The 27,279-nt window shown below is 42.3% G+C and overlaps 2 protein-coding genes across 3 annotated transcripts in view; one reads left to right on the forward strand and one right to left on the reverse strand.

The window, feature by feature from the left end:
* LOC127197513 (C-type lectin domain family 2 member D11-like) overlaps positions 1-27,279 on the forward strand; it is a 142,670-nt gene that overhangs the window by 108,086 nt on the left and 7,305 nt on the right. The window lies entirely within an intron of this gene.
* Positions 320-14,667, reverse strand: LOC127196922 (C-type lectin domain family 2 member E-like). The gene is given in 5 exon segments (XM_051154642.1): positions 320-372; positions 10,198-10,346; positions 11,303-11,409; positions 11,955-12,139; positions 14,559-14,667. Coding segments are annotated over 5 exon segments (603 nt in total).

The raw sequence follows: 27,279 nt of genomic DNA on the forward strand, positions 1-27,279 counted from the left end.
TGTGTGTGTGTGTGTGTGTGTGTGTGTGTGTTGTGTAGCTCGATGTGTTTTATAATATTGTGAACATTGGCATATGGAGTCCATCACATGGTGTAGATAGGACTTCTGAGAAAACCACTCACAGATTAACATCGGCATACTATCACGTCTTTCAGTTACAAGAAACCAGAAGTATCTTGAAAACCACCCAAAACAGCAGCTGTTGAGCTGCAGTTGGAGGAAGTCCTGAAGAGCTCTGTTTTTCATTATCTGCAGGAGGCATAGAGTGGTCTGGTCTCCAGGGTCTCCATAATCCCTTATATCCAACTGACCCCAGCCCCTATTCCTGCTTCTGGGTCCCTATGCAGCGCTGGTACAGCCTGTGGATCAGGACTTGAAGGTGGAAGAAAGAACAAGTAGTTCTCATCTCATTTCTGCACTTCCCAGCCAGTTACCTAGAGCTACCAGTAACCAATTCTAGAGATGGGCTTATTTGTCCCATTGACAGGTAAGAGGAGAGAAAGAAAGTATTGAGACAAAGAAAGTGACTTCACTAAATTAAAAGACAAAACTGCTCAATATGAAGAAGAAAAATAGAAGATTTCTTCCACATAGCAGGTTGGGAGGAGGGGCTCTGAGGGCATCAGCAGGTAGAAAAGGGCCACAGAGCAGGTTAGCTGCCATGTTATGCCTTTGCTCCCTCTTGGCCAGAAGAACACAATGGACTCAGACTCCCTGTAGATTCAGGAAGGGCTTACAAAGGCCACCAGATGTTCTGGGACCTGCAAATCTATAGAAATATTTGGCACTCAGCACATTTAATCAACATTCCAGGAAGAGGAACAAACAAACGGATGCAGTGACCTCAAGCTTATTGTTGGGTTCCCAACAGGGCTTTGGGCATAAGTAGATGCAGAATTAGGGAACCAGATGGTTCTTTCAAGAAACAGGGCTTCGTCAAACCAGTCACAAGAACAGAAACTGTGCTAGTCACCAACCACAGCACAGTCAGACAGAGAGTTAGGAAGCCCTCTGGCCCCAGCACCAGTTCTTCCTACATTTAAACCCAAGCTGGTACCAGTTTCCCAAAAGAAAGGATTAATTTCTGTGTTCCCCAAATGGGCATTTTGATTGAGCTCCTTGCTGCTCCATCATTGCTCTGGTGTGGAATACATTAGAACCTCAGAGTTTAGGGACAGCTCGAGGTCCAGGCCTCCTGTTACAACCTGACCCATTAATTCCAGTGCTAGAGCCGCAGACTACACTACAAGTGCTTGCCCATGCCTAAGGGTAGTAGTGAATTCCCTGGGTACTGACTTAGTGAATCAGGGAATCTGTAAACCAGGCCCAGTGAGAGCAGACTCTTAGAGATTTCACTGCAGAGAAGGGCAAAGCCGATGCCTTAAAAACCACCTCTATAAGGCAGAAGACACTGTCAACATGTGGGGAGGCCTAGTGACACTCAGAGAAAGAATAAGCAGGCTACCGAGATGAGACTTGATAGCCTATGACCATACAGTGGTGGTTATAGACCTAGGGAAGGGGAATAGGGTGAAAGTGGGAGAGAGGGGGTAATGGGAGGATACAAGTAATGGGATAGCAATTGAGATGTAATCTGAATAAGTTAATAACATAAAGTTAAAAAAAAAAAAAAAAAAAACCAAACCACCTCTGTATGGCTTGTTTCAGTTACCAACTTCACACAATCTAGAATCACTTGCAAAGGGAGTTTTCATGAGGCGTTATCTAGATCAGGTTAGTGGGTGGGTACATCTGGGGGAGGATAGAGTGAGAAAAATCATCCCACTGAGGGAACGTCATTCTCTGGCCAGGGGATTTTTGAATTGTATGAGAGAGAAGCAGAGCTGATCATTAGTGTGTGGGCACCCTCTCATTTTGCTTTCTCTCCACTGCTGTGGTTTGAATGAGGAATGTCCCTTACAGTCTCATCTATCTGAACACTTGGTCCCTAGTTGGTGCTCACGTTTGGGGGAGGTCATGGAACCTTTAGGAGGTGTGGCCTTGCTGCAGGACACCACAGTTGGTGTGGGCTTTAAGAGATTTTTAGGCAATGAATGGAGGAGACAAAACAAAGGGGCCAAAGACAGACACTAACGCATGCACAAGTTCCCCCCAAAGTAGCATGACTATGAAAACCCCACAAGACAACCAAGTCACTGGGCCTGCAAACATGATACTATATATTTTTCATGGAAAATATGGGTACTTTCCTCGATACTGAATTGAAAATTGCACCAATGTAAGAAAGGATGGGGTGGGGGTGGGGGTGGGGAAAGGCATGGTGCACAGTAAAAACATCACTGCTCCGTATACCAGGAATTATCTGCTCTATAGACAATTACAGACCCAAGCAAAAAGCCTGAAATGAAGGCAGTTGATCTGACTCACTGGACTCTGCTGCAAGGGCCAGTGACCCGAGTTTTTTTTTTTTCCTGGTACTCGCGTATGGTAGAAGGAGAGAGAAGCAACTCTCAAAAGTTGATCTCTAACCTCTACATATAACCACACGTGCACACATATACACATAGAGACGCATGCACACACATACAAACATGTATGTGTTGAAAACTGGAGGGACTACTCACTCTGAGACCAGAGAGCATCAGATGCACAGTGCAGGGAGCATGAGAGAGCCCTTACTAGTCTGTGCAGTGACTAGCCTGAATGCCACTCCCAATTGTCAGAGAGATGCAGCTGCAGCTTCAGTTGCGCCAAGTCAGATGGTATGACCAATGGGCAGCTTAAAGCTCAGAAAGAAAGTTTCAAACTCCCCAATTCTTCTCCCTTCCCTCCAAAGCAAAGAACACCAGGAGGAATGAGGGGCTGGAGAGATGGCTCAACAGTTAGAAGCACTTACTGCCCTTGTAGATGACAGATCTGTTCACAAGCACCTTCTTCAGGCAGCTTACAACCATCTGTTATTGCAGTCCCTCAGGGTTCAGTGCCCTCTCATGAGAAATGCAGGCACTTGCTGAGCTGAGCTGAGTGGAGCTGAGCAGGTGCAGGCAGGCACACAGGAGGCTCAATTCCTCTCCTCTTTTTACCCCCCTCTCTCTCCCCCTTCTCCTCTCTGCTTCCCTCTCTTCCTGTCCTCTCCTTTCCCCTCCCATCCAGATATTGTCAAGAATAAGGTGCAGTTTTTAATGAAATTTCCGGTATTTGTATCTGAAGGTGTTATAGAAGCTTACCACATTTAAAAGAATTAAAACGATGTATTTATAAGGCATGCAAGCACCAAGTTTCATAAAGAAGCCTTACTGTTACTTCTGTTTTAAAGAAGTGCCATAAAAGACATTTAATGCTATCAAAACATGAAGCATTTGCTATCCTTCCTCTGAGTGCCAAGAAGAGACTTGAAACCCTATGAGCATATACAGGGGGAGGAGGTCCCCCTCAGTCACAGGCATAGGGGAGGGGAATAAGGGGAAAATGGAAAGGAGGGAGGAATGGGAGGATAGAAGGGATGGGATAACAATTGAGATGTAATATGAATAAATTAATAAAATATTTTTTAAAAAACATGAAGCACTTTAATGATGGAAAGTAAACATGTGATTATAACTTGTTGCCACTAGTAGGCGGCACAATGCATCAGCTAAAGCACACCCAAACATGTAAAACAAAACAAAACCAACCAACCAAACAAACAAAAAACTGAATTCTCTGACTAAACAATTCAAACCAACTTTCCAAATCACATGCCAAGCTGAAATCTCTCTGTCTTGACTATATCACAATGGAGCAGTGAAAACCATCAGAGCTTGCTGAAGTATCTTTAACATGTTCTCATCCGGACATCTCTTCCCGAAAATTCCATTTTCAGAAGCAGGACTGCTTCTGTGAAAAGCAGTAGAGACTTTAAACATGAATGGGTGTTGGGAATTCCCAAAATTTGTGGATAAATGGATTGAGCTAGAAAAGATCATAATGAGTGAATTAACCCAGAAGCAGAAAGACTCAAATGGTATATACTCACTTATATCTGCATACTAGCCCAAGGGGCATGTCCCATGAAAGTCTTCACTTACTAGGGAACTGGGACAGAGGGGAGGACATCCTATTGGGACTCTAGATGAGAGAAGCTTGGGAGAAGAGCAAAGTGGAAGGATCCAGAGGGTCCTAGAAACCTACAAGTAGAACATTATGATAGGCAGATTTGGGCCCAGGGGTCCCGCACAAACTAAGGCACCAGCCAAGGACAATACAGGTGGTAAACTTTAAACCCCTACCCAGATCTAGCCAATGGTCAGAACATTCTCCACAGTTGAGTGGAGAGTGGGATATGACTTTCTCACATACTATGGTGCCTCACATTTGACCATGTCCCCTGGAGGGGGAGACCTGGTGGCACTCAGAGGAAGGACAGCAGGTTACCAAGAAGAGACTTGATACCCTATGAGCATATACAGGGGGAGGTAATCTCCCTCAGGAACAGTCATAGGGGAGGGGAATAGGGGAAAATGGGAGGGAGGGAAGAATGGGAGGATACAAGGCATGGGATAAACATTGAGATGTAACAAGAATAAATTAATAAAAAACAAAATAAAAAAAAATAGCAGTAGAAACATCGTCGTCGAGAGCCTAAGATTTAAAGGCTGAACCTTCTCTCCAGCCCTAGGCAGCTCCCAGCTTCATGTGGGTCCCTAGGAAGGGGAGTAGGAGCTGTGTCTAACAAGTCCTCTGCTGCCCTCTGGCGGTGCTGCCTCTCCAGGCCACAGCGGGAGAGCAGGAGCTCAGTCCTGATGTGACTGACATGCTGAGGTGGGTTGTTGGTGGTGATGGACACTCCCCTTTTCTGAGGAATAGGGGAGGGAGTAAAGGGAGAGGAGGGAGAGGTAGTGAGACTGGAAGGAAAGGAGGGAAGGGGCTATGATTGGGATGTAAAGTGAATAAATAAATTAATTAATAAAAAGGAAACCCACAAAAATAAAATAAAATATACAGACAGACGTTATACATTCTTTAAAAAAGCTATAGAAATAGAACTATTTGCTGATGGACAGATGCTCACAAAGTCTATTAGCACCCACCTCTCTGCATGTCTTGCATTAGTGTCTGTGTCTACATGACTTAAAGGTCATTGTGAATTTGCTATTTCTGACTGCTGATGTTCATGCTTAATCATAAATAAAGTTCAAATATGATGTGTGGTACAGGCTCAGATGACAGATGAGAGAGTCAAGATTTTAGAGAGTTGTAAAAATAACATTTCATATTAGTTTACATTGCAGACAAAGTTACTAGTGAATTGGAAAATATCAGAATGGGCACATGTGTGATTCCATCACAGAAAATAAACATGAATGTTAAAGAAGCAGGGAGTGGGAGGTGGTGTGGGGGTGGGGACAGTGAGTATGTTTCTGTTTTCTCATAGAGCTAAGTGTAAAATAGAAGCTTACAGAACCCTAATAGTCAATTCAACACTTGCTTTAAGAACTACTGCATTCCTGTCAATGTGGCTAGAGTTATGGATGAGATGAAGTTACTTTCACAAGTATTTTTTTTTCCAGATAAAACCACTTGATTCCTTTCCCCACATTTGTTTTTTGGTTTTTGGATTTTTGTTTGTTTGTTTGTTTGTTTTTTGAGACAGAGTTTCTCTGTATAGCCTTGGCTGTCCTGGACTAACTTTGTAGACCAGACTGGCCTTGGGAACTCACAGAGATCTGCCTGTCTCTGCCTCCTAAGTGCTGGGATTAAAGGCATATGCCACCACTGCCTGGCCTTCCTCACATTTGTTATGAAATAGTAGTCTCTTGGGAGTATTGGTCTGGTTGCTGCCCAAATGAGCACACTCATGTACCCCCAAATGATGTTTGCAACTTTTCTTAAAAATGCATTCCTGTTTGACCAACAAAAAGCCAACAGACATGGGCAGTGAAAATGGGATAGGTGTGGCTTAGGTTTGTAGGCCTTGAGGATAGCGAGGATTTTGGGAAGAGAGAGAGAAAGAGGAGAAGGAAAGGAAAGGAGGCTGCTCCCATGGGTTAAGTGGAGAAAGAAGCTTATGGCCAGCATGGATGGAGGATTTGGCCCAGATGAAGATCATTAATAAGTATTTGGGATTATAGATGGAAGGTAGCTCTATATAAATTATTAGAAGCAGATGGCATGGGATGAGGGCAGAGAGATATGGAAGGTAGTTTGGGTGATTAATATCTGCCCTGCCCCAGGTGAAGCAAGGCTATTTTAAAATATAACAGTTGTTTATGTTTTTATTGCTTGATAACTGACTAGAAAATATTACCATAATAATTATAGGGCTAGTGACAAACATTTATTAGACACTACCTTTAAATTAACAACACTAGTCTTCTATGATGTTGATATAATGGCACATCTCCATCTTGTGTCTGCATCTTTTTTCCAGTATTACTATTTATAAAGTAAACATTTAAAATGAAAACCTCTTGTACAGATTGTCGCTTATAAACCAAAAAAGAAGACAGGTTTGGTAGCAACCTTTCTCTTCTTCTTCTTCTTCTTCTTCTTCTTCTTCTTCTTCTTCTTCTTCTTCTTCTTCTTCTTCTTCTTCTTCTTCTTCTTCCTTTTCTTCCTCCTCTTCCTCCTCCTGTTTCTTTCTCTCTTCTCCCCTTTTTCTTCTCCATCTTCCAAGCACATATTAGCTTCAATTTTCCTGCCTCCCCTTGCTTATTTCTGGGGTTAAATGGAGTGACAGTCTCAGTTCCTTTTCTACTGCTGTGATAAGACACTAGGACCAAGACAACTTACATAAGAAAGGGTATATTTTGAGGCTTATCGTTTTAGAGGGTGTCTTATTTGCTTTTCTATTGCTTTGAAGAGACAACATGATCAATACAACTTATAAAAGAAAGTATTTAATTGGAGGCTTGCTTACAGTGTCAGAGGGTGAGTCCGTTATCTTATGGTGGGGAGCAGTTAGGCATGGTGCTGGATCAGTAGCTGAGAGCTTACCTGACTTACAAGTAGAAGAGAGAGAGAGAGAGAGAGAGAGAGAGAGAGAGAGAGAGAGAGAGAGAGAGAGAGAGAGAGAGAAGAGGAGAGAGAGAGAGAGAGAGAGAGAACTTTGAATGATGTGAGCTTTTGAAACTGCAGACCTCTATCTAGTCACATACTTTCCCCCAATGAGCCACTCCCTCCAATCATTCTCAAACAGTTCCGCAAAACTGTAGAGCAAGTATTCAAATATATGAGCATATGGGGGCCATTCTCATTCAAATAGTCACCGTGTGGAAGACTTCACTATAGGAATACAAATATAGGAATATTTTAGGAACATTAGAAGAAAAGCAAAGGTTAATCTCAGGGAGTATCCATGGAGTTTCCAAGGGCAAAGTCCGCCAAGACTGGATTTCACCTGTGACAAAGCTTACAGTCCTTCCCACATATCCCCCTAGGCGGAGAGGAGAGAGGAGCAGCAGGTTCAGACCAGCCTTGAGCACACGTGGATCAGAAAGAGGGTCAGCGAACAGGCTGGACCAGCACGCAGGCCAGAGACACCTAAGGACCCGTCCCCTGGAACAGATACTGGAAGGTTCACTCTCTTTTCACTTTAACTTGTTTTCCCTCTTGTGTAAGCTAGTTGGGTTGTATAATAAAGTTTAACTGTTAAGAAACAGAGCCAACATAACATTAGTGTAAGTTCTGAAACCTTCTGTAGCTAGTAGAATGCACACTAGCTCTGCTGAAAGAGTAACTCAGAACAGATGCCCAGTGTAGATCATGTGTTACATCTTCTGTTTCAAAGATAAAGTCATGTAAACTGTGTGGTCATAATGGATATCAAGTTCAATAACTAAAGAGAAACTCTCAGCTACAAGGGCAGGTGGGTGTGGACACAGAGTGTCCATAGCCAATTTCTTTTGTTTATTTGGCCTCATAGAACTTAGAGTTTGTCACTGACCATCGTGCACACCTCCAATATAATATGGACAAATTAAGAGTCCAAGGTAATGCAATGACATTTAGCACCCCAGGGCATAAGTGTAAATCATCCCCTGTATGTGTGCAGCACAAGTGTGAAGGGGAGAGGACAACTTCATGGGGTTGACTTTCTCTTTCTTCTTTCTTTCTTTCTTTCTTTCTTTTTTTTTTGTTTAATGATGTAACAGGTCTTTTAAAAATTTAATTTATTCAGATTACAACTCAATTGTTATCCCATCACTTGTATCCTCCCATTCCTCCATTCCTTCCTCTTTCACCCTATTCCCCTCCCCTAGGTCTATGACTAAGGGGACCTCCTCCCCTACTATATGGTCATAAGCTAACAAATCTCATCTTGGTAGTCTGCTTATTCTTTCTCTGACTGCCACCAGGTCTCCTCACTAAGGGGAGGTCATCAAATATGGGGCACCAGAGTTCAGGTCAGAGTTAGTCCACATAAATGTCCTGCCCATTGGCTAGACCAGAGTAGGGGTTCGATGTTTACTACATGGTGGCGAGGATGTGGAGAAAGAGGAACACTCCTTCATTGCTGGTGGGAATGAAAACTTGTACAACCACTTTGGAAATCTATCTGGTGCTTTCTCAGAAAACTGAGAACAAGGCTTCCTCAAGACCCAGCTATTCCACTTCTTGGAATATGCCCAGAAGATGCTCCACCACACAACAAGGGCATATGTTCAACCACATTCATAGAGGCCTTATTCATAAAAGCCAGAACCTCAAAACAGCCTAAATGTTCCTCAGTTGAAGAATGGATAAAGAAACTGTGGTACATTTATACTTTGGAATACTACTCAGCTATTAAAAACAAAACAAAACTAAACTAAACAGGAAATCCTGAAATTTGTGGACAAATGGATGGAACTAGAAGTGATCATACTGAGTGAGTTAACCCAGAAGCAGAAAGACACACATGGTATATACTCACTTATAATTGGACACTAGCCCAAAAGGCATGTCCCATGAAAGTCTTCACTTACCAGGAGATTGGGATAGATGTGAGGACATCCAACTGGGACTTTAGGTAAGAGAAATACAGGAGATGGGGAAATAGAAGGATCCAGAAGGTCTTAGAAACCTACAAGAACTTCGTGAAGGGTAGATCAGGGCCCAGGTCTGCTCAAACTATTGCATTAATCAAGGCTTTCTCTTTCTACCATGTGAATCCAGGTATAGAACCCAGGTTGTTAGGCTTAGTGGCAAGTGCCTTTACCTTATAAGTCATCTTACTGGCCCTGAATATGTGTCTTAGCAAAGACTTACGACATGTTGTGTGTGTAATACACAGCTATAATCCTGACCCCCTGAGAATTATAATGACCTTGTTGTAAAATAAAATTTACAAAAGGAGGTGATGGTAAAGACTAATGGTGAGTATTTGCCAGGGATGCATGAATGGTTTTAATTTATATGTCAATAAAATAAAACGACAGAGTTAATAGAAAAAAATGCATGTGACCTCTTCTGTTGTAATTTTTGGGACTTGTAAATACAATGTTTTGAATAATCAAACTAAAACTAAAATATTTTGTTATTACAGTTTAACAATACTTAAACTATTGAAAGACAAGGCATCAAGTTGGAAGATAAGGCATCAGTAATTAACTGTCTCTTGATCTTAAACGAGTCTAAAGAAGAATAAAATTTAACATATCATACTTCTGTATAAAATTCTTCAATCAAATTGAAAACATAAAATGCCATTGCTTGTAATATGTATTTTGTCTGCTATAATTAGAAACTGTAAAATGAGAAGTCCAAAACTGGCTTGACAAATATTCCTGATGAACTAAATGACAAAGTATATAATGTAAGTCTTAATTCTGTCTAGATCTCTCTGCAGGTTGGTCATCGATTTCGTAAAAGAATGTTGATTGTGTTTTCTCAAATATTTGGAAGCCACACACCAAGTATCATCTTTCTTGTGATTTTTGAGTCATTTCCAGTTTTAAGTCACCCCACTTGTTTATTGCCCTATTCATTCAAAGTAAGAAGTAATAAAACATTTTGTCATTACTAGTCATAAAAGTGGAGCTCACTAATACTAATGTGGTTGTATTTCAGGTTTAAGATATGAATACCAATTCATTCCTGAGCATCTATTTAATTTAGAAACATTTATGGTCACTCAAGAACCCTATGTATAATCCTCAATGATAATTTTTATCTTTGCTGTCACCACACAGTAGAAATTGCTTTTGATAATGATTTTTTTTAGATCAAGAATGAAATAGAAACATGGTAAATGTTTCTCATGGGATGTTTTGAAACATTCCCTCCCCGGGTTTAAAACTACTGTGTACTACAAAGTACAGCATTTGGGCTTGCTACAAATCCACCTCCTATAGGTGTAGTTCCTGCCACTGCTGATCTCACTGTCACTCAGGTAGGAACATCCTCCTTCTCCTCGAGTGGGAACCCTAAAAGAAAAATTCCTCAGAAGCCTGCATTGCATTCAGTTCCACAATGAAGTCTTGCCCCTCCCCACTGTTTGTAGTGTGAATCAAAGACGGGCAGAGTTCCTCTGGAATCACATGCACTAGTTTTACACATCGTGACTTTTTACATTCTCAGGGTTTGATTTCATCACCACACCTTTGTTACTGATCCATGTTGGACCTTGTAAGGTGTGGGTGAAGTATTTGACTGGTACCTGCTTCCATGTTCAAATAAACTGCTGCTGTGGGTGGCCTCACTGAGGGTGCTCTTCAATTCTATCTTGAAATATTTTGAAAATTCCTGAAAGCACTTTAATGATGGCAATGACCAAGTCTTGGATTTACCATTCCACTGTATGGCTCCATTCAAAACAGCTGTGCTCACATCCAAGACACTTGGGGTGCTCTAAGGTGATGAGACTTTGGAGGAGGTTCCCAGTGCCCTGGCGTTTCTGTCTCTGAGAACAAGAACAGCTGTGCAAGCAATGGGCTAATGAATCTCAGGCTTGCAGTTCTACAGTGGCCTTCCGGGGTTTTAGAGCCTTAACTGACCATCTGCAATTCTGCCTTCATCCCACACAGTGCATTTATCACCAAGGAAAATTTGAATTGCCGATAAAGCAGACAATAGCTACCCCAGATGCCATTACTATGATAAAGATTTGGAGTGAAATCATTCTAAGCAAATGATTTGGAAGTGATGGCTAATAAATTGGAGAGCATCCAAATGATTTAAATTTGTACAGATGTGAAGTTTGCTGAAGATTCACTTTACAGGTAAGCACATACCTTACCTCTGAGGCACACCTCCAGACCAAGGATTCATTTTTCTTCCATTTCAGTACACTTGGCCTCCTGACTTTCATCTCTCATAGATACAACTCAGACACATTACAAGAAAGGATCACAATAGAAGGGAAAATGGCCTAAAAACATACAGGTTGTTGTACTCAGTGTTGTCTGTCCACCTCCAAGGATGCTGTGATGACTCTCTGTGCAGGCCAATCCAGTGGTCAGAAACCCTTTTGTATCTCTTCAAGAAATTCTGTCATAGAAAGAAAATTCATGTGTCTCTCAGCTTCAGATGACCCTGAGACTCTGCCCTATAGCCTCGGCTCAGGATGTCAGCAGGCTGTAACTGAGGGTCATCAATTTTGGAGATAATAATTACCCTTACTTCTCAGTGGACCCATTTTATGTCCATAATCCAAAGTATGTTGGTGATCACACTTCCTTCTGTTGCTGGGATAGATTCTTGTTAAGCCTGGTCTCATAGTTATGAACAGTTGTCATCTTGAGTATGCAACATCTGCCAGTTTAGACGAAGACTCACATGACTGCCAGGTATCTCAGATCCCATGTCTGGCCTTGCATGTTGACTAAGAGTACAACATGAAAGCGTGTCCCTGGAATGTCTTGGGGGAACAACCAGAAGTGTTACCATTATCAAATGCACACACTAACATGTCCCCCAAGTTCCCTGATGCCTGGGGTAGAATCCTGCCTCATACCTCAGCTTTCAGTTTCCTATCTCAAGACGATACATATTTAACAGAACAAACAACACTCCAACTCCTGACCCTTCCTTACCAGCTCCTCCAGGGTGTCCGTTTGAGCCATATGGGCCTCTAGTTCCATGCAGAAGGTCTGGCTGAATGTCCAGTTTCTCATGTCTTCAGAACAATAAAAACATTTACTTTCACATCCAATCCAGTCTCTAGGACAGTTGTCATAGCAAGGTCCAGGGCTCTCAATGACCAGGTTTTCCTTTCTCACTAAAATGTAAACAGTAACATAAAAATATCATAATGGAACATTTCCCTGTCTGGTCTCTTTTACTAGCCATCCAAACCTCAGTAGTGAGCTGAGGGACCATAGCTTTCAGAAGTATCACCAGGAGACACCTCCAAGTATGAGGGTCTCCAATCCAGAACAGTGGGCTGTTCTTTGTGTGAGACAGAATCTAGCTATGTCCTCCTGCCTGGCCTGGATCTCACAGTGTGGACAGTACTTGTTTAAAGCTTGTTGTACTCCTTTTGTCTGTTCCACCTGAGAGCTGGGACTAAAGACACCATACCCTAGAAGGAAATCTTTTCTAGGCCATCAGCACCCTAGGACTGTTCCTGAGTCCTGGAAGTCAAAAAGGGCCAAACACATACAGAAGCAGAGGTCCCAAAAGTGGACCAATTCTCCTTTAAAGAGGAACATCTTTGGGTCTGTCCTGGCCAGAAACACCAGGAGGAGCTCTGCTTTCTTATTTCCTAAGTGAGCTCCCTGACTGCATGCTGTAAGGAGGTGTAATTAACACTAATCAGCCTGTCTGCTGAACAGACTTAGAATGGATCCCTAGAAGAAATACATTGTATCTAATCCTCAATATAGCTCATATTTTAAATAATTTTACATCTTCTATTCAAAGCTATCTATTAAGGTTAGAGTTAAACACATATGAAAAAGTATGTGACAGGGGGCAGGGAGGGAATGATTGAGCGTCCTTCTACCCTCACCTCCTACACTGGATCGACAAACTCCAAGCCTTACACCACAGATGACTTCTTCAGCTGTGCACAGTGAGAGCTGTGCTGTTAGAGTTTCCTTCTCTCTGGGAAATAAGGAGCATGGTCTACAGCAACTGCCTGTAATTCAGCAGAGTGGACTAGCAAGCTAAACACACACACACACACACACACACACACACACACACACACACACACACACACCGAAAACAAACTAAACAAACAAATGCAACCCAAACAAAGAAAAACTATGTCTTAGTATTTTGTATTTAATTCTATGTTCATGTAATTAATTCCATGCTGGTTTCTAGGCAGTTGCAGGTACAGACATGCTAGGAAAGAAGATGAGAAACTAATTCTGGGCCAGGAAGTATTCCTAACTGCTCTATAGTCTGTAGTCTCATGAGGAAGACCCCAGAGAGGAACGTGTACAACATCACCAGGCATTTCTCCTGGCCCAGCCATGTATCTGATTCTGTAAACCTTCAGCCATCAGCCCGGCCAGCCTGCTGCCTGATGATAACCCAGCAGCCCCTCCAAGAAAGAGCGAGGTTAGGGTCAGCACACTCCACTGACCAGAAGGGAGTGGTCACGGCGGGTAAGAGTCTATGATGTTGCAGTGGATGTGGATGGGGTCCCACCAGCCAGCACAGAATCCCCAAAGGGGAGATTCCTTCTGTGAGATGATCTGGCCTGTCCTCCCTGGCTCAGACCAGCAGGAGCTTGCAGCTCAGCTTGTCCAAGCAGGCTCTGGCAATGCTGAAATGCTAGAGGTTGAGGTGAAAGGTGGTGGCACTCAGAGGAAGGACAGCAGGTTGCCAAGAAGAGACTTGATAGCCTATGAGCATATACAGGGGGAGGTAATCCCCCTCAGGAACAGTCATAGGGGAGGATAATAATGGGAAAATGGGGGGGGGGAGGGAAGAATGGGAGGATACAAGGGATGGGATAAACATTGAGATGTAACAAGAATATATTAATAAAAAAAAAAAAAAAAAAAGAAAGAAAGAAAGGTGACTAGAGTACTTCCTCCTCCTACCTCAGCCAGGGCCTGGGCTGCCTGCTGCTGCCCTTTGCCCCATGGCTGTGGCTGCTTTATCCCCAATTCTGCTCAGCTCTTGAGGTTTCAGACTGAAGCAAGAAAAACATTTGCTAAATCCTGACCCGACTTCAGGGTAAAATTGAGGTTTTACCTTAGGCAACTACTGTACTTACCATGAACTTTTGCTGACCTGTGTTGTGCTTTTGTAATCATAAAGGTTTGGCTCCCAGATTAAACAAAAACACCAAGATGACAAATCTGTGCTCTATTCTTATTAAAAATTAATATAAATCCTGCTATTCTAGCCAGCTGCCACGTCAGCTATGCCAACTGAAAGTGCTGACTGTGGGTTTTACCTTCATAAGCCCCATGCTCACTCAGCCTGGGCTCACTGCCAAAAGAAGCTTTTCTGACCAAGGCAGAGGGCAGCCTTGATCTATGAGGGTAAACATAGATATTTAGAACATAGTTTGACAGCATGGCAATTTACCAAACTAATACTAGTGGGTTCCTTCTTAGGGTCTATCAGCTCCATAGCCATGAGTTAAAAACCTGTTTATAACACCAGGCTCGAATTCTTTCTGTGGAGCAGGAGGCTTCAAATTCAGTAAGACACTAGTTGTGTATCTGGATAACCTTCATCACAGTACTGCAGCAGTGGCCATCTTGTGTGGCTGATTGGTGCTGTGAGGTCAAGAGCAGTGATGGTTCTTCCTTTAGAAGGCTGCTCAGCACATTCCTGCATTATGGAAGCTTATCAGTAGCCTGGTTTGACCAACGTTTTCTGTTCAATTCCAGATTGGTTTATTCATGTTCTGAATCCATGTGGTATCTTTAGCCATAGGATCTTGGCAATATATTAATGGTGGAAAATCAGTCAAGAACAATGACACTAGCCTGTGTGGTTTGGGGGACATCTCGGGTATCCCTTACAAGTATTTTATAGGATATCTCATGCCTGGAAAAGAGATATTGGTTTAATAACTCATGTGTTCTGGCACCCACATTGTCTTTCATGCATGATAAACTCAGTTCAATCTAATTTTAAATTATATACCAATTTTTAATTAGCTTACAAATTATTGAGTTTCTATAAGGTTTTCTCATCCATTCTCAGTTTTGGTTAACTCATTTCTCAAGAAAATTTTAAGATTGATTTAACTTAATGATTGTTTGTCAGCATCCTAAAACTGGTTTACAGTCTTGAGGCCACCAGTGTTTATTTTCATTCTGAATCACACAATTCAAGTGCCTACGAAATTGCAGAGAGCAGAAAAGTAGAATTTGACACACAGGCAATTCTGAACCATGCTAAAAGAATAAAAGATAATATTTCTTTTAGCATATCTGGTTTAAAATTTTAACATGTAACTCTTACCATGAAATCATTTATACCAAGAAATATTTAGAAAGAACAGGAAACTAACAAAATGAGGACTAAATGTTTATCTGTAGAAATTAAGAAACAAGCCATGTGTGGTAGAGCACAGCTGTAAGTCCAGTAACCGAGAGGAGAAGACAGGGGGAGCAGGAGCTCAAGGGAAACCTTAATCCTTAGTCCCTTAGGAGGGAGTGTGGGTCTAGCCTAAGACACAGGAAACACAACCCCAGAAACAGAACAAAAGCAAAGCAAACAAACAAAAAACAATGGGAAGGCTTTCCTCAGAATGGTATCATACTTGGTTCTAATCAACAAGTCTAGAATCCATTTATAAAATGGTAAAACATGGAACTGTTAGAATCTAAATGAGAGCAAAAGGGAGACTCTGATTAAATTAGAGATGTTTCTCCATATTATCGTCATTAACAAAACCATCCTTGTTCCCCATATGAAACCCATATTTTTTAATGGTCTATAAGAAAGCTAAGTTGACAAAAATATGATATGTGTTGACCACATTTCAAAAATTAGTACATTTTGCTGTCTACCTTCATTGTTGATATAGTTACCAGGGAACATAGAGCTACCAAATATGGTGTGTAGGGAGTGCAGTGTGACGGACAGGGTGGCTGCCGTTCTATGTAGGAGGCATGGAGGTCCATGTGTTCACAGGTAAGTGCTAGGGGAGCCAGGAATGTTAAACACAGAAGGTCATTCCTTCAGAGGAAGGAATACATAATCTGTAGGAGTAGACCTGGTGACTTTTGCAATAGCTGTGTGGATGAGACTACACTGAATTATTTCCCAGACACATTTGTACATCTAGAACTATGAAAATAACAGCCACAATTGCGAGAAAAGGTGATGATAACAATGGAAACTAAAATGGCCCCATAATTAGCTTCTTACTTGTCTGCTAAATGGTAGTGGCTGAAGATAAGCAAGCTCAGGTGTGACTGTGAGCAGTCTGAGAGACTCAGCAAAGCCACAGGTTGACTAGTCAATCAGACTGTGTGCAACCTCAGAGCTGTGTGAATTCATGCATTCGGCGCTTTTCTTGTACATATAGCCCATCGCCAAACTTGTCCCTTAATCCAGTTTGCTAATATTTTTATCCTCAGTCCCAAAGCTCAGATTTGTTGAAATAACTCAATTTCCTAAACTGAAAAATAGAACAAACCTGCTCTGCCATTCATTTCAGCATTTAATACTTTCTGTGTGTTTTCTTATTTACTAGTGAGATTCTTAGTGCAAAACGCACCAAAAGAAACATGAATTCTGGCCTCATAAAAGATCAGGACTGAATCAAACAGGTAATTGTATGGCCTGAATTTACTGAGCATAACAGGTGATTTTTGATAGAGAATGTGAGTTACCTCATCTAAGGTCATAGCATCCCTCCATGAAGACACTACACTGCCATGGTTTTGTCTGCGAAGACAGCCCTAAAAACATGAAGACTCTCAGGGAGCCAAACACAGCATGGAAATGTTGGTGCTGGGAACTGAAATGAAACTGTGTGACCTTGACATCTATGCTCTTAGGCACCTGGCCATGCTGCCTCAGGCTGCTGGTGAACATGATCTTGACAGGCAGATGCCAAGTTCAACAGTGGAATAGCTGATTATTTTAATGTGTATGTTGAATAGTTTACTTCACCTGAAATTAATAAAAAAAAAAGTAAGATGAATCTTTTGTCATTAAGTGGAGGTTCCTTGACATATGCCGGCATTAACCATGTTTTAGCATGCACTAATGAAGCACCTACTGTATGTAGTTGATTGTGGTGCAACAGAAATAGACCATGTCTTCATTATTACTCTAGGGAGATCATCCAAGCTAAAGAGCCCTAAACATTGGCATCCAAACCAGAATAAATGTTTATTTCTCAAACTTCCAGACCTTGGGCAGAAGGTCTAGCTGATCGCTCTGTGATAAAAGCTAATTTGCTGCTCATTCAAGAGGAAGAAGAATTGGTAAATTGTTAAATCAAATTGCTCAAGAGAACATAACACTTTTCTGTAAGCAATGTAGACATCTTTGGACTTTAACTAATTTTCTATGCCGAGGAATAGAGACTTAGATTTTAAATAGCTCATTATCTGAGAGAGTAATTAGATTTGTAAATTAATGATTGTAATCAATCTACTAAATACACAAATATAGATATAGGAATTTTACAATGTAGGGAGAATTATGCTGGTTGGGAGGTAGGAATGACTTTCAACAGGAGTAATAGTGTTTTAGAAAGTTAGTAGAAGAAAGTAAGTCATGATTGTAGATTAAGTCTCTTACTCTCTTACTCTGTTTTCATTAAAGAGATTCATTCAGGACTTCTTAAAGGGTAAAAGACAGTTATTTTCTATTGGACTAAAATATGTACAATGGAGAAGATCTGGAAGTTGATAAACGGTTTATTTTAAATCCTGTTTTGTAAGTAGTAGTGAGATAATTTGAATATTCAATTCACATCCATTTCACTAAAAATTAAATTTTGTAATTTTAATTTACTTTATAAATTATTGAAAGGCTCAGAATAGGCTGAGGAGACAATTCTAACATATTTTGAAAATTTTTACATATAAGTGGACACCAGCCCTTTATAATAGTGTGTGTGTGTGTGTGTGTGTGTGTGTGTGTGTGTGTGTGTGTGTGTTTATTTACACTGGAGTTTTAAAGGTCAATCTTTAAACAATCTTCTTACTGTTAGAGATAAAATATTTCTGAATGTCTATCTGGAATACAGACTTTGTTTTTCTCTTTCTTTTTAACACACATACACACTTATATAGAATTTCTTTTAAAAATTATGTGTGTGTCACGTGCATGCAGGAGCCCACAGAGGTCAGAGGGCACCAGATTCCCTGGATCTGGAGTTACAGATGGTTGTGAGCTGCCTCGTAGGAGCTGGAACTTGACCCTGGGTCTCTGCATGAGCAGGAAGCACTCTTCCCCTCTAAGCCATCTCTCCAGCAGTGTCACAGAAATTCTTAAGCAATCATGTTAGAATTGTGGCAAAAAACTGCACCTTAGTGTGTTATAAAATGAGTTCCTCTAAACAGAATCAGTATTGACATTGCCTTATGAAAATAATTTCAAACATAGGAAGGCTTGATGTTTTTGTTCGTGTGTGCCTGTTAATTTTTTTTCTGTGTATGTGTGTTCCTTAATTGTGCTATGACGTAAAATGCTTACTTAATTTTGAGTCATAGTAAATACTATTACAATAGTAAGTTTAAAAGTACACATAAGGCACAGTATTGAGCTCAGTAGATGTGTGATTTTACTCTTTGGATGAAATGATGCTCTGACCAAACAACAGTAAGCAGGTAAGTCTGGAGACCGTCACACTACAGTGGAAAGATTTTCAGTTAGGGAAAACAAGGTGAAAGTAAACATCTTCCCAACAGGATTATTTGGGAATTAAATGAGATGGTGTTAGAGCTCTCACCAGAAGTCAGACTGGGTAAGGACTGAGAATCCACCAAAGGCTTTTTGAAAAGAAGTCAGTAGTTTAAACAGAGTGGCCTAAGGGAAAAAAAAATTGAAGATTGCAGAAAGAAACTAAAGGATGAAAAAATAAAACATAAGGATATTTACAGATGCCTAGTTCAGGGAAGTTCATAGTTGGATTAGCATTCTGGGCACTAGAGTGGCATAAATTTTTCTGTTCAGGCCCAAGTGCCTCTAAGAAGAAATGAAGAGAGGCCAAGGGACAGCTGTGAGGGAGCCCTGCCTACTGCCCAATGCATCACAATCTCTGCATGAGACAGGCTAGTCTTGAACACACCCTTCCTTGTAACCATCCCCGAGGATGCCTATATTGGTGCTTGGCTTCTGGTCTCATTCCCACCTGTAGGGATCTGTAGGAGCTGAGGGTATGGACTAATGCTGTGAGAAAGCAAAGACCCATGCACCTCTGGGATAAGACAGGCAGGAACCAGATTCTGGCCCACTTCAGTTGAGATGCTTTTCTTCTCTGCTTCCAATTCTGTAGACCCACTGTGTTCACTCTGCATGTTGAATACAGTTCCTGAGAACCTACTGTGTATACGTATATTCATATTCATGTATATCTCAATGCCTTCCCTAAACATGAGGTGGCAAAACACTATATATGTAAGGAAACTGATGCTCTGCAACATGTACATGCGTTTCACATGACTTGTTCATAGCAGAACAAGGACATTTCATCCCCAATTCCCCAAAGTTCTCCTTTTCATGTATAATTATGAATAATCTTGCAGGAAATATTTTTCTCCAATGAGGATGCAACAGAAAATTATAGAGGTTTCTCTCAGTTGTGTGTACAATGTTTATATGTGTTTATAATGCTGTCACTGTGTGCTTATTATGCTTAAATACTATGTAATCTAGAACATTCTCAAAAGTCTAAGGATAAATAATGGCTATTGTGATAACTGTAAGAAAGTCCTGAACACTAGGAGCAGTTATTCTTTGCTCTTCAGATTAGGACTCACAGGCAGGGATGAAGAAAATAGTTGTGCTGTCATCTCACATATACAAGTGCTTTCTGACTTCTGTTCTTCAGACAACCATTGGATCTGCCAAAAGAAGCTGAAACATGGCTGAAATCCTGTGTCCTGCCTCCTGACTGTGAATCTCATCTTGATTACGTCACCATCCTCATCATCATCTCTGCATTGAACTGTCCCAGTGCTCAGTCAGTGGCACAAAGCATGGGCTCCAGAGCCACTGTGCCTCTTACAGATGCTCATGTCCAGTTTCTTTATTCTGCAATGTAAATGTACACAGACACAGATCTGCCATTATAACAGAGGAATCCATAGAAGGAAGCCCAGGCCAGCAGGAGGCACTGGAGGCCTTGTGTGGCCTTTGGTGATCTCTGCCTGAGGTCATTGCAGGCAGCTGCAGGAAACTGTTTGCAAAGTCCTGATGTCTAGACCCCACTCGGATCCCAGACCATCTCACTTCTGGGCTGTAAAACCTTCATTAAATTCTTTGCTCTTGACTCTGTCAGCAGAAGCCCAGAGTTAAGGATCTAGAGACAGGAAGAATTTGTTCTGATTGACTCCTCCAAATGAGTCAATTAGTAATGGACTAATGCTGTGGTAATGACAGTGATTCTAGGCAAACTGAGCTCTGTCCATGTGACACCTGCCATTCTGTAGTGATGCACTAGCAGACTCTGGGCAGATGCTGGTACATTGGCACTGTGCTTCCCTGTCTCCTGAACTCTGAGAGGTGGGGTTTATTCTCATACAGGTTTTTATTATGGTAACAAAAATGGACCAAGACATGGCCTCATCTCATACCACTGCTCCAGATGCTGCCATTTTAATTCTCTTGTCATTTCTTTCTTCCACACCTCCCTATAGTTTATGGCTCTTATACAAACTATATGAAGTATGCAACTAAACATTTGGTTATTTTAGTGAAAAATAAATGTCATTTTATAATACTTTAGAAAAATTAAAATAAGTATTTGTCCTGCTAAATCTCTTGGATGTCCACTTTTGAAAAAAAAAGTTTGCCGAATTCCCCAAAGTAATCAAAAGAATAAAACTGAATTTAATTTATAAGGACATACAATGAAATTTCTATTTAAATAGATGCCTAATCACTCAATGTCAACTTCAGTTATAGAAATGGAATCATATGCTATGATCCAAGTAAAACCTCAATTAAGAATATTTTTAAATTAAAGTAATTATTATTTTGTGTGTATCAATGTTTTGCTTGCATGAGTGTCTGTGCACCATGTGTGTGCAGTGCCAGGAAAACAGGAAGGAAGCACTGGATCCCCTGGCACTGCAGTAACAGATGTTTGCAAACTGCAATGTGAGTGTAACAGCAGCCACTGCTCCTAACAAATGAGCCATCAGAAAGCTCAGTATTCTTTCTTGTAGGACAGAAGAAGTTACTAAGGTGGGAACTTAACAATGACATCATAGATTTGGGACCATAAAAGACTTATATGATTCCACCATGCAGACCACGCATCTGCAGGCCAGCCTGCTCCAGTCTTGCTGTGGAGTATACTGAACAGTTACTTTGAGTTACTTTGCTTTCTTAAACAAACATTTGCTCAAATTGTGTCTTGGCTAGATTTTTCTTTCTGTAAGAAGACAAGAATAGAGGATAAACTGACACATGGTAGCTCAACAGCTCAGAGCAGCAAGACAGCACCCAGGGCAGAGAAGAGGTGGACCAGAGTTTGCTGCACCCTGGCAACAATGACATCATCAGAACCCAAATGAGAGGGGCGTGTTCCCTTAACTGATAATGTGCAGAAGTCTCTTGGGAAGCTGTTGGTGGCAGCCTTCTGATGCTGCTCAGGATGAGCTGAGGCCTTCTTGATGGATCGACTCATCACACATGGGTGTTAGATCTCCAGTCAAGTGACCCTAAATGTATTTTGGTAGAAACATTTTCTTATGACACCACAATAACATAAGATCCCTGTCTCTGTCACTTTCATTCCAGCATTAGCTTGCTGTTGAATAGGATCCTACTGAGATCCTCTTTAGACCTCAAGCTATGATAATTAAATTCTACCAGAGAGCCATGTCTCACTATATCCTAACAGGCTAAGAACATTAGGTCTAATTGAGATTATTACACATGTGCGCACCCTTCTGTCAGATCTGAGTCAGTGTTTATTGATACACCTAATATGGTTAGAAGCCACCACAAAAATTGATGCTAGTTTGGTGTTCAAAGCCATTCTCTGCCCTTATCAAATAAGACAAGAGATAACAATGTTAATGAGGACACTAAGCAAAGGAAAACTGCCCACTTTGGTGACAATGAGTTCTGTGCATAGCAGAGACTGACTGTGATGTGGGGAGGCCTGGTAGCACTCAGAGGAAGGGGGAAGCAGGCTGTCAGGATGAGACCTGATAGGCTGTGATCATATGGTGGGGGAGGAGGTCCCCTTCTGTTACAAGTCTGGAGAGGGAAATAGGGTGAAAGAGGGAGGTAGGGTGAACAGGAAGATACAAGTGAAGGGATAACAATTGAGATGTAATGTGAATAATAAAATTTAATAAATAAATAAAAAAGAAAACTAACATGACCACTATGAGAAAAGCATGAGATTCTTTTCAAAAGTCAAAAACACAACAACATCCATTGCACAATCATATCTCATATCTCAATACAGAAAACATCTGAGCTGCTCTTAAATTTACTTTTGAAAGTCAGGATGGCTGCTGAAGAAGGCAGCTGGGAACAGCCAGCAGGGAACTGCTGGCAGAGATGATTGCCTTGGTGTCTGGTAAGAATTGCTACAGCAAGTGGCAATTGACAGGGACTGTGCGCTGTGAGCGGTGGTGGGTGACAGAGAGTGGAGACCAACACTCTGCCTCAGTGGCAGGCTGAAAACAGCAGGGAGAAATGGATAGAGTGCTCAACAGCTCAGAGCAGCAAAACAGCACCCACGGCAGAGAAGAAGTGAACTAGAGTTCACTGCACCCTGGAAAGTAGCTCCACGGAGCCCAAGGTGCACACTGCTGCACAGCTGAGAAGTGGACGAGAAGTGGAGGAGAGGCAGAGATGAAGCCGTTCAGAGCCCACTGTGTGCCAAAGAGTAGCTCCATGGAACAGAGCCTGCCGCCTGACCATGCCCTGCTACCAGCATCACTGCTGCGAGAGGAGCATCCTATTCAATTAATGCATTTATATCATCTCATAAGCCACAAATAGCAAATTGAGGACAGCTAGCCTTAGCTGTCCAAGACTTGCTTTGTAGACCAGGCTGGTCTCAACCTCACAGTGATCTGCCTGCCTCTGCATCCCAAGTGCTGGGATTAAAGGCATGTACCACCATGCCCAGCTACAATTTAGTCTTGATGAAGGAAAGAAATGGAAAATGTTTCTCAGAGACTGTTTGTGAACAAAGAGGAAAGTTGATTTTTCAGAGAACACAATAAGGAAGCCTTCAGGATATCCATTCTGAGGAACGATTCTTCCGGCGTAGTCAGCAGAACCTCAGCAAACCCACAATTCAACCTGCTAGACTCAGATCGTCTGAATTTATTCCCGGAAGCCCAATTGAGAGACAGAGTCCAGAGTCAATGCAAAAGCAAAGGAATTTATTTAGCTGATGCACCGAGGTCTACCAAGCTCCGAGAAGATGGAAGACCCCGTCCTACAGAAACTCAGGGTTTATATGTCTTTTACAAAAGCAGAACTCAGTGACAATGGTTAGTTAAAGAGTGCTAGGCTAACAATTGGGAATCTAAGGTAGTAAATTCTAAGTAGGGTGAGATAAGGGCAGGAAATTACTGGGGCAGGTTCGAGATGGAGGCTAGCGGAGAATTTTTAACTTGCTCCTCTCAGTTCGCTGTTACTTTGTTTGCTCTCTTCATCAGCCTGCAACTCTTAACTTGCTTGCTCAGCTGACAACACTATTGTCATGGTGGCTGAGTCCAAGCCACCTGAAATCTTATATTTCCTTAGCCAATAAAACACCATTTCCTTAGCTAATAATGAAACACTATTTCCGTGAAACACTATTTCCTTTAGCTAATAATGTCATTGTTCAGGCCATCTAGAATCTTACAAACCAAGGTTGATGCTGGAACCTGGAACAGCAGCTGAGGCTCAAAGCCTTGTCTGGCCCGGAGCCCAAAGTCTTGAAGCCTTCCCTGGAGCAGTTCTCTCTAGGAGCATCTCTCAAGGTGTTGATGAACAGCCAAAACAATCCCAAGTCCTCTCTAAAGCCTCTTGTTTTGGATTTATATATCCTCTCAGAGTCTCTACTAGAATGTTTTCAGCAGGCAACATCCAAGCTCCCCCACGAAGTGGTTCAACTTTTAAATGGTAAAACATTCTGCTCTCTCACAAGTCTGTTCCCCATCCCACACTTGGGATCTACACAAAAACATGTTTATCTCCTCTTCAGGGCATCATGCATGCCCATTCCCTATGGTCACATTCCTACAGTGGGCAGCCACATGCCCATTGTAAAAATAAATATTGACACTGCCATGAATCTGTGCCAGTCTTGCTCTTGTCAGTGTGCCTTCTGTGGGTCTGAAGAAATAAACACGTACTTGTGTCCACCTTTACTTTGTCACACAGTGTAGCCTCGCTGCCTACATGTCTCTGTGCTTCTAACAATATGTCACTCTAACTCAGACCAGCAGCCTGACTAGGCCTAAGCCTCCCCAGGATTCTCCGATTGCCAGAACTGTTGCAGGTCTGTGATAAGAAAGGACCAGAGGCCCTTGTCCCTGGGCCAGGCTCCACTCTGGTGCAAAAGAAGGTCTAGTACTTATCTCTGGCTCAGAGTTCTGGAGGTGGAGGAAGAGGCCTCCATCAACAGAAGAGTTAAAAGCCCCTGGGACCCCAGTGAGGTTGCTTGTGTTAAAGTTTCATTTCTGTGGGCCTTTGTCTGTAGGTGGGGGAGATGCCCCCTCCAAGTAAGCTTTCTGTTTGGAAACAGGGGTGTGTTTCCCCTGTGGGAAACAGTCTACAAGACCATAATGTATAAAAAGGCTAGTTCTGCCGGGGCCTGGTGGCACATGCCTTTAATCCCAGCACTTGGGAGACAGATGCAGGCGGATCACTGTGAGTTCGAGGCCAGCCTGGTTTACAAAGCAAGTCCAGGACAGCCAAGGCTACACAGAGAAACCTTGTCTCTAATAACAGCAGCAGCAGCAACAACAACAACAACAACAACAACAACAACAACAACAACAAAAGGCTAGTTCCTTGCAGGGACACTTCCAAAGCAAACTGCACAGACTTTAGGCCAGAAGGTTTCAAAAGCTGGCTCTTTGAAGAAACACACATCAAAGCTGCCCTGAATACAAGTCCCAGGAGGTGTCCTGGGTGTGGTTCCTGCAATTCAGATACCCTTCCTTTAAAAAACCTGAAGTCTGGGGTGGGGCCACTTACTCCCCTATTTCTCCCTCCTTAGCTCCCTGTCTTTTTCTTTCTTTTATCACTAAGTTTAGTGAATTAAAATCTAGCTGTTGGATTCTTGACTGTTTTTATTTTAACCAAGTGCGGTTAGTTACCTTGTCTTTAATAAGTCCTAGGCTCCATTCCCATGCAGGGACCCCCACTATCTCAGTCCCAGCTAAGTGCTCCCATAGCTTCCTCACTGCCAAGGAGGACTTCCTAGTGACCAGTTCTCAGGACAGACCCTTCCTCATCAGGCCTCCAGAAGGCTGAAGAAAACTCTGGGACCAGATTCTCAGCCCAGCCTCCCAGAGAAAGGAACCCACACATTTGCTTGGAAAGTGAAATGGAGCAGAAAGTAAACCAGTAAAGTAACTGGAAAAGTCAGTCTCCAGATGGCACCAGTGTGCCGCCTGTTCCTGCTCCAGCATGATTTCAGAATGGCTCATTAAATAAATGGCTTCTAGTGACCTGGAGGGTGGAAGAGGGAGGGGAGTTGTGGGCAGGAGGATTGGGGAGGAAGGAGAGAGAGAGAGAGAGAGAGAGAGAGAGAGAGAGAGAGAGAGAGAGAGAGAGAGAAGAAGAAGAAGAAGAAGAAGGAGGAGGAGGAGGAGGAGGAGGAGGAGGAGGAGGAGGAGGAGGAGGAGGGGAAAGAAGAGGAGGAGGAGGAAGGGAGAACAGGAGGAGGAGAGAGGGAATAGGACAGAGGGAGGAGGGGGAGGAGAGAATGGAAGAGGAGAGAGAAGAGAGGCCAGAAGCAGGAAGGGATTTGGGCTGGGAAAGGATCAGGCCTTGATGTCTTTAGGTGGCTTGTGGAAGAGCAGGTGTACTCCAGGCCTTTGCTTTTAGCTGCCAGGCTTTTGTCTCCGGTGAAGAGGGTGAGGAAGAAGCTGCCATCTTGGAAGTTGGCCTTCTTATTACTTAGGTGTGGCTCCTTTTCCTAACTGTCTGCCTACTAGAAATATGTCTGACTCTTACTCCCTCAGTACCAACCCTGATGTTTATGTACAGGGCTGGAGAGATAGCTCAGTGGTTAAAAGCACTTATGGCATTTGTACTAGACAGGGTCCGGTTTCCAGAACCCATATGTCAACTCACAACTACCAGTAACTCCAGTTTCAGTAGATCCAACACTATCTTCTGGTCCTCTTAGGCATCAGGCACACATGTGGTGCACATAAACACACACATACAGGTAATACGCCCATATATACAACATAAGAATAAATAAATCTAAATAAAGACTGTCTTAAAATGTCATCTATTAATTTTTTTAAAGGCCAGTATACTAAACATTTAGTGGTCCAGTAAAGATTTTCCTTGCTCTCAAGTCTTTAATATTTTTATTTACATTTTTTTATGAGTATACGAGTTCTGCCTGCATGCATGCCTGTGCACCATATAAGTGCACGAGAGGCCAGAAGACGTATCTGATCCTCTAGAACTGAAATTATACAGATGAGCATGAGCAGCCATGTGTGTCCTGCGACGGCACCTGCTCTGTAAGATTAACAAGCGTCTTAAGCAATGAGCCACAGCCCCATCCCAGCTTATAGTCAATGTACAGATGTGATTTCGCTGCTCTATTGCTGGACTTTGCTGTGTGTTATCTGATGAGGGTGACAGTGGGCACTATCTTTCTGTTCCCATACCACTCATAATTGGCTCCAGAATAAACAATCCCTTATTCCCTGAGAGGTGAGAGGTGAATTTATAAGCACTGACTTTGTGCCCTGAAGGCCTCCAGCTCTCTTTATTCTGACTCTTATCTCCTAGAGATTCTGTCTCTGGGCTCTGACCTCACCCTGGCTGGCCCCCTCTTAAGTGAAGCCCTCACAACTCAGAGCTGGAGCAACATGGGGCTCAGCTGCCCAGAAGCTCACTGTCTGGTGTGTGGTGTTCAGGACAGGAAAGGGTTGGTAAGAACATTTCCATTCTATTGTTGTCTTTTCTTCCCAAGTTGACCCCTCCGGGTAGTAAGCTTATTCCACCCTCCAGGACCTGGAGTTGCTCAAAGTTAAACATTCTTGGTCTACAGCATTTAGCAGTTTTATTTCTTGCAGTGACTGAATTTCATGTGAC

This window comes from Acomys russatus, chromosome 13 (assembly GCF_903995435.1).
Source record: "Acomys russatus chromosome 13, mAcoRus1.1, whole genome shotgun sequence".
NCBI lineage: Eukaryota > Metazoa > Chordata > Mammalia > Rodentia > Muridae > Acomys > Acomys russatus.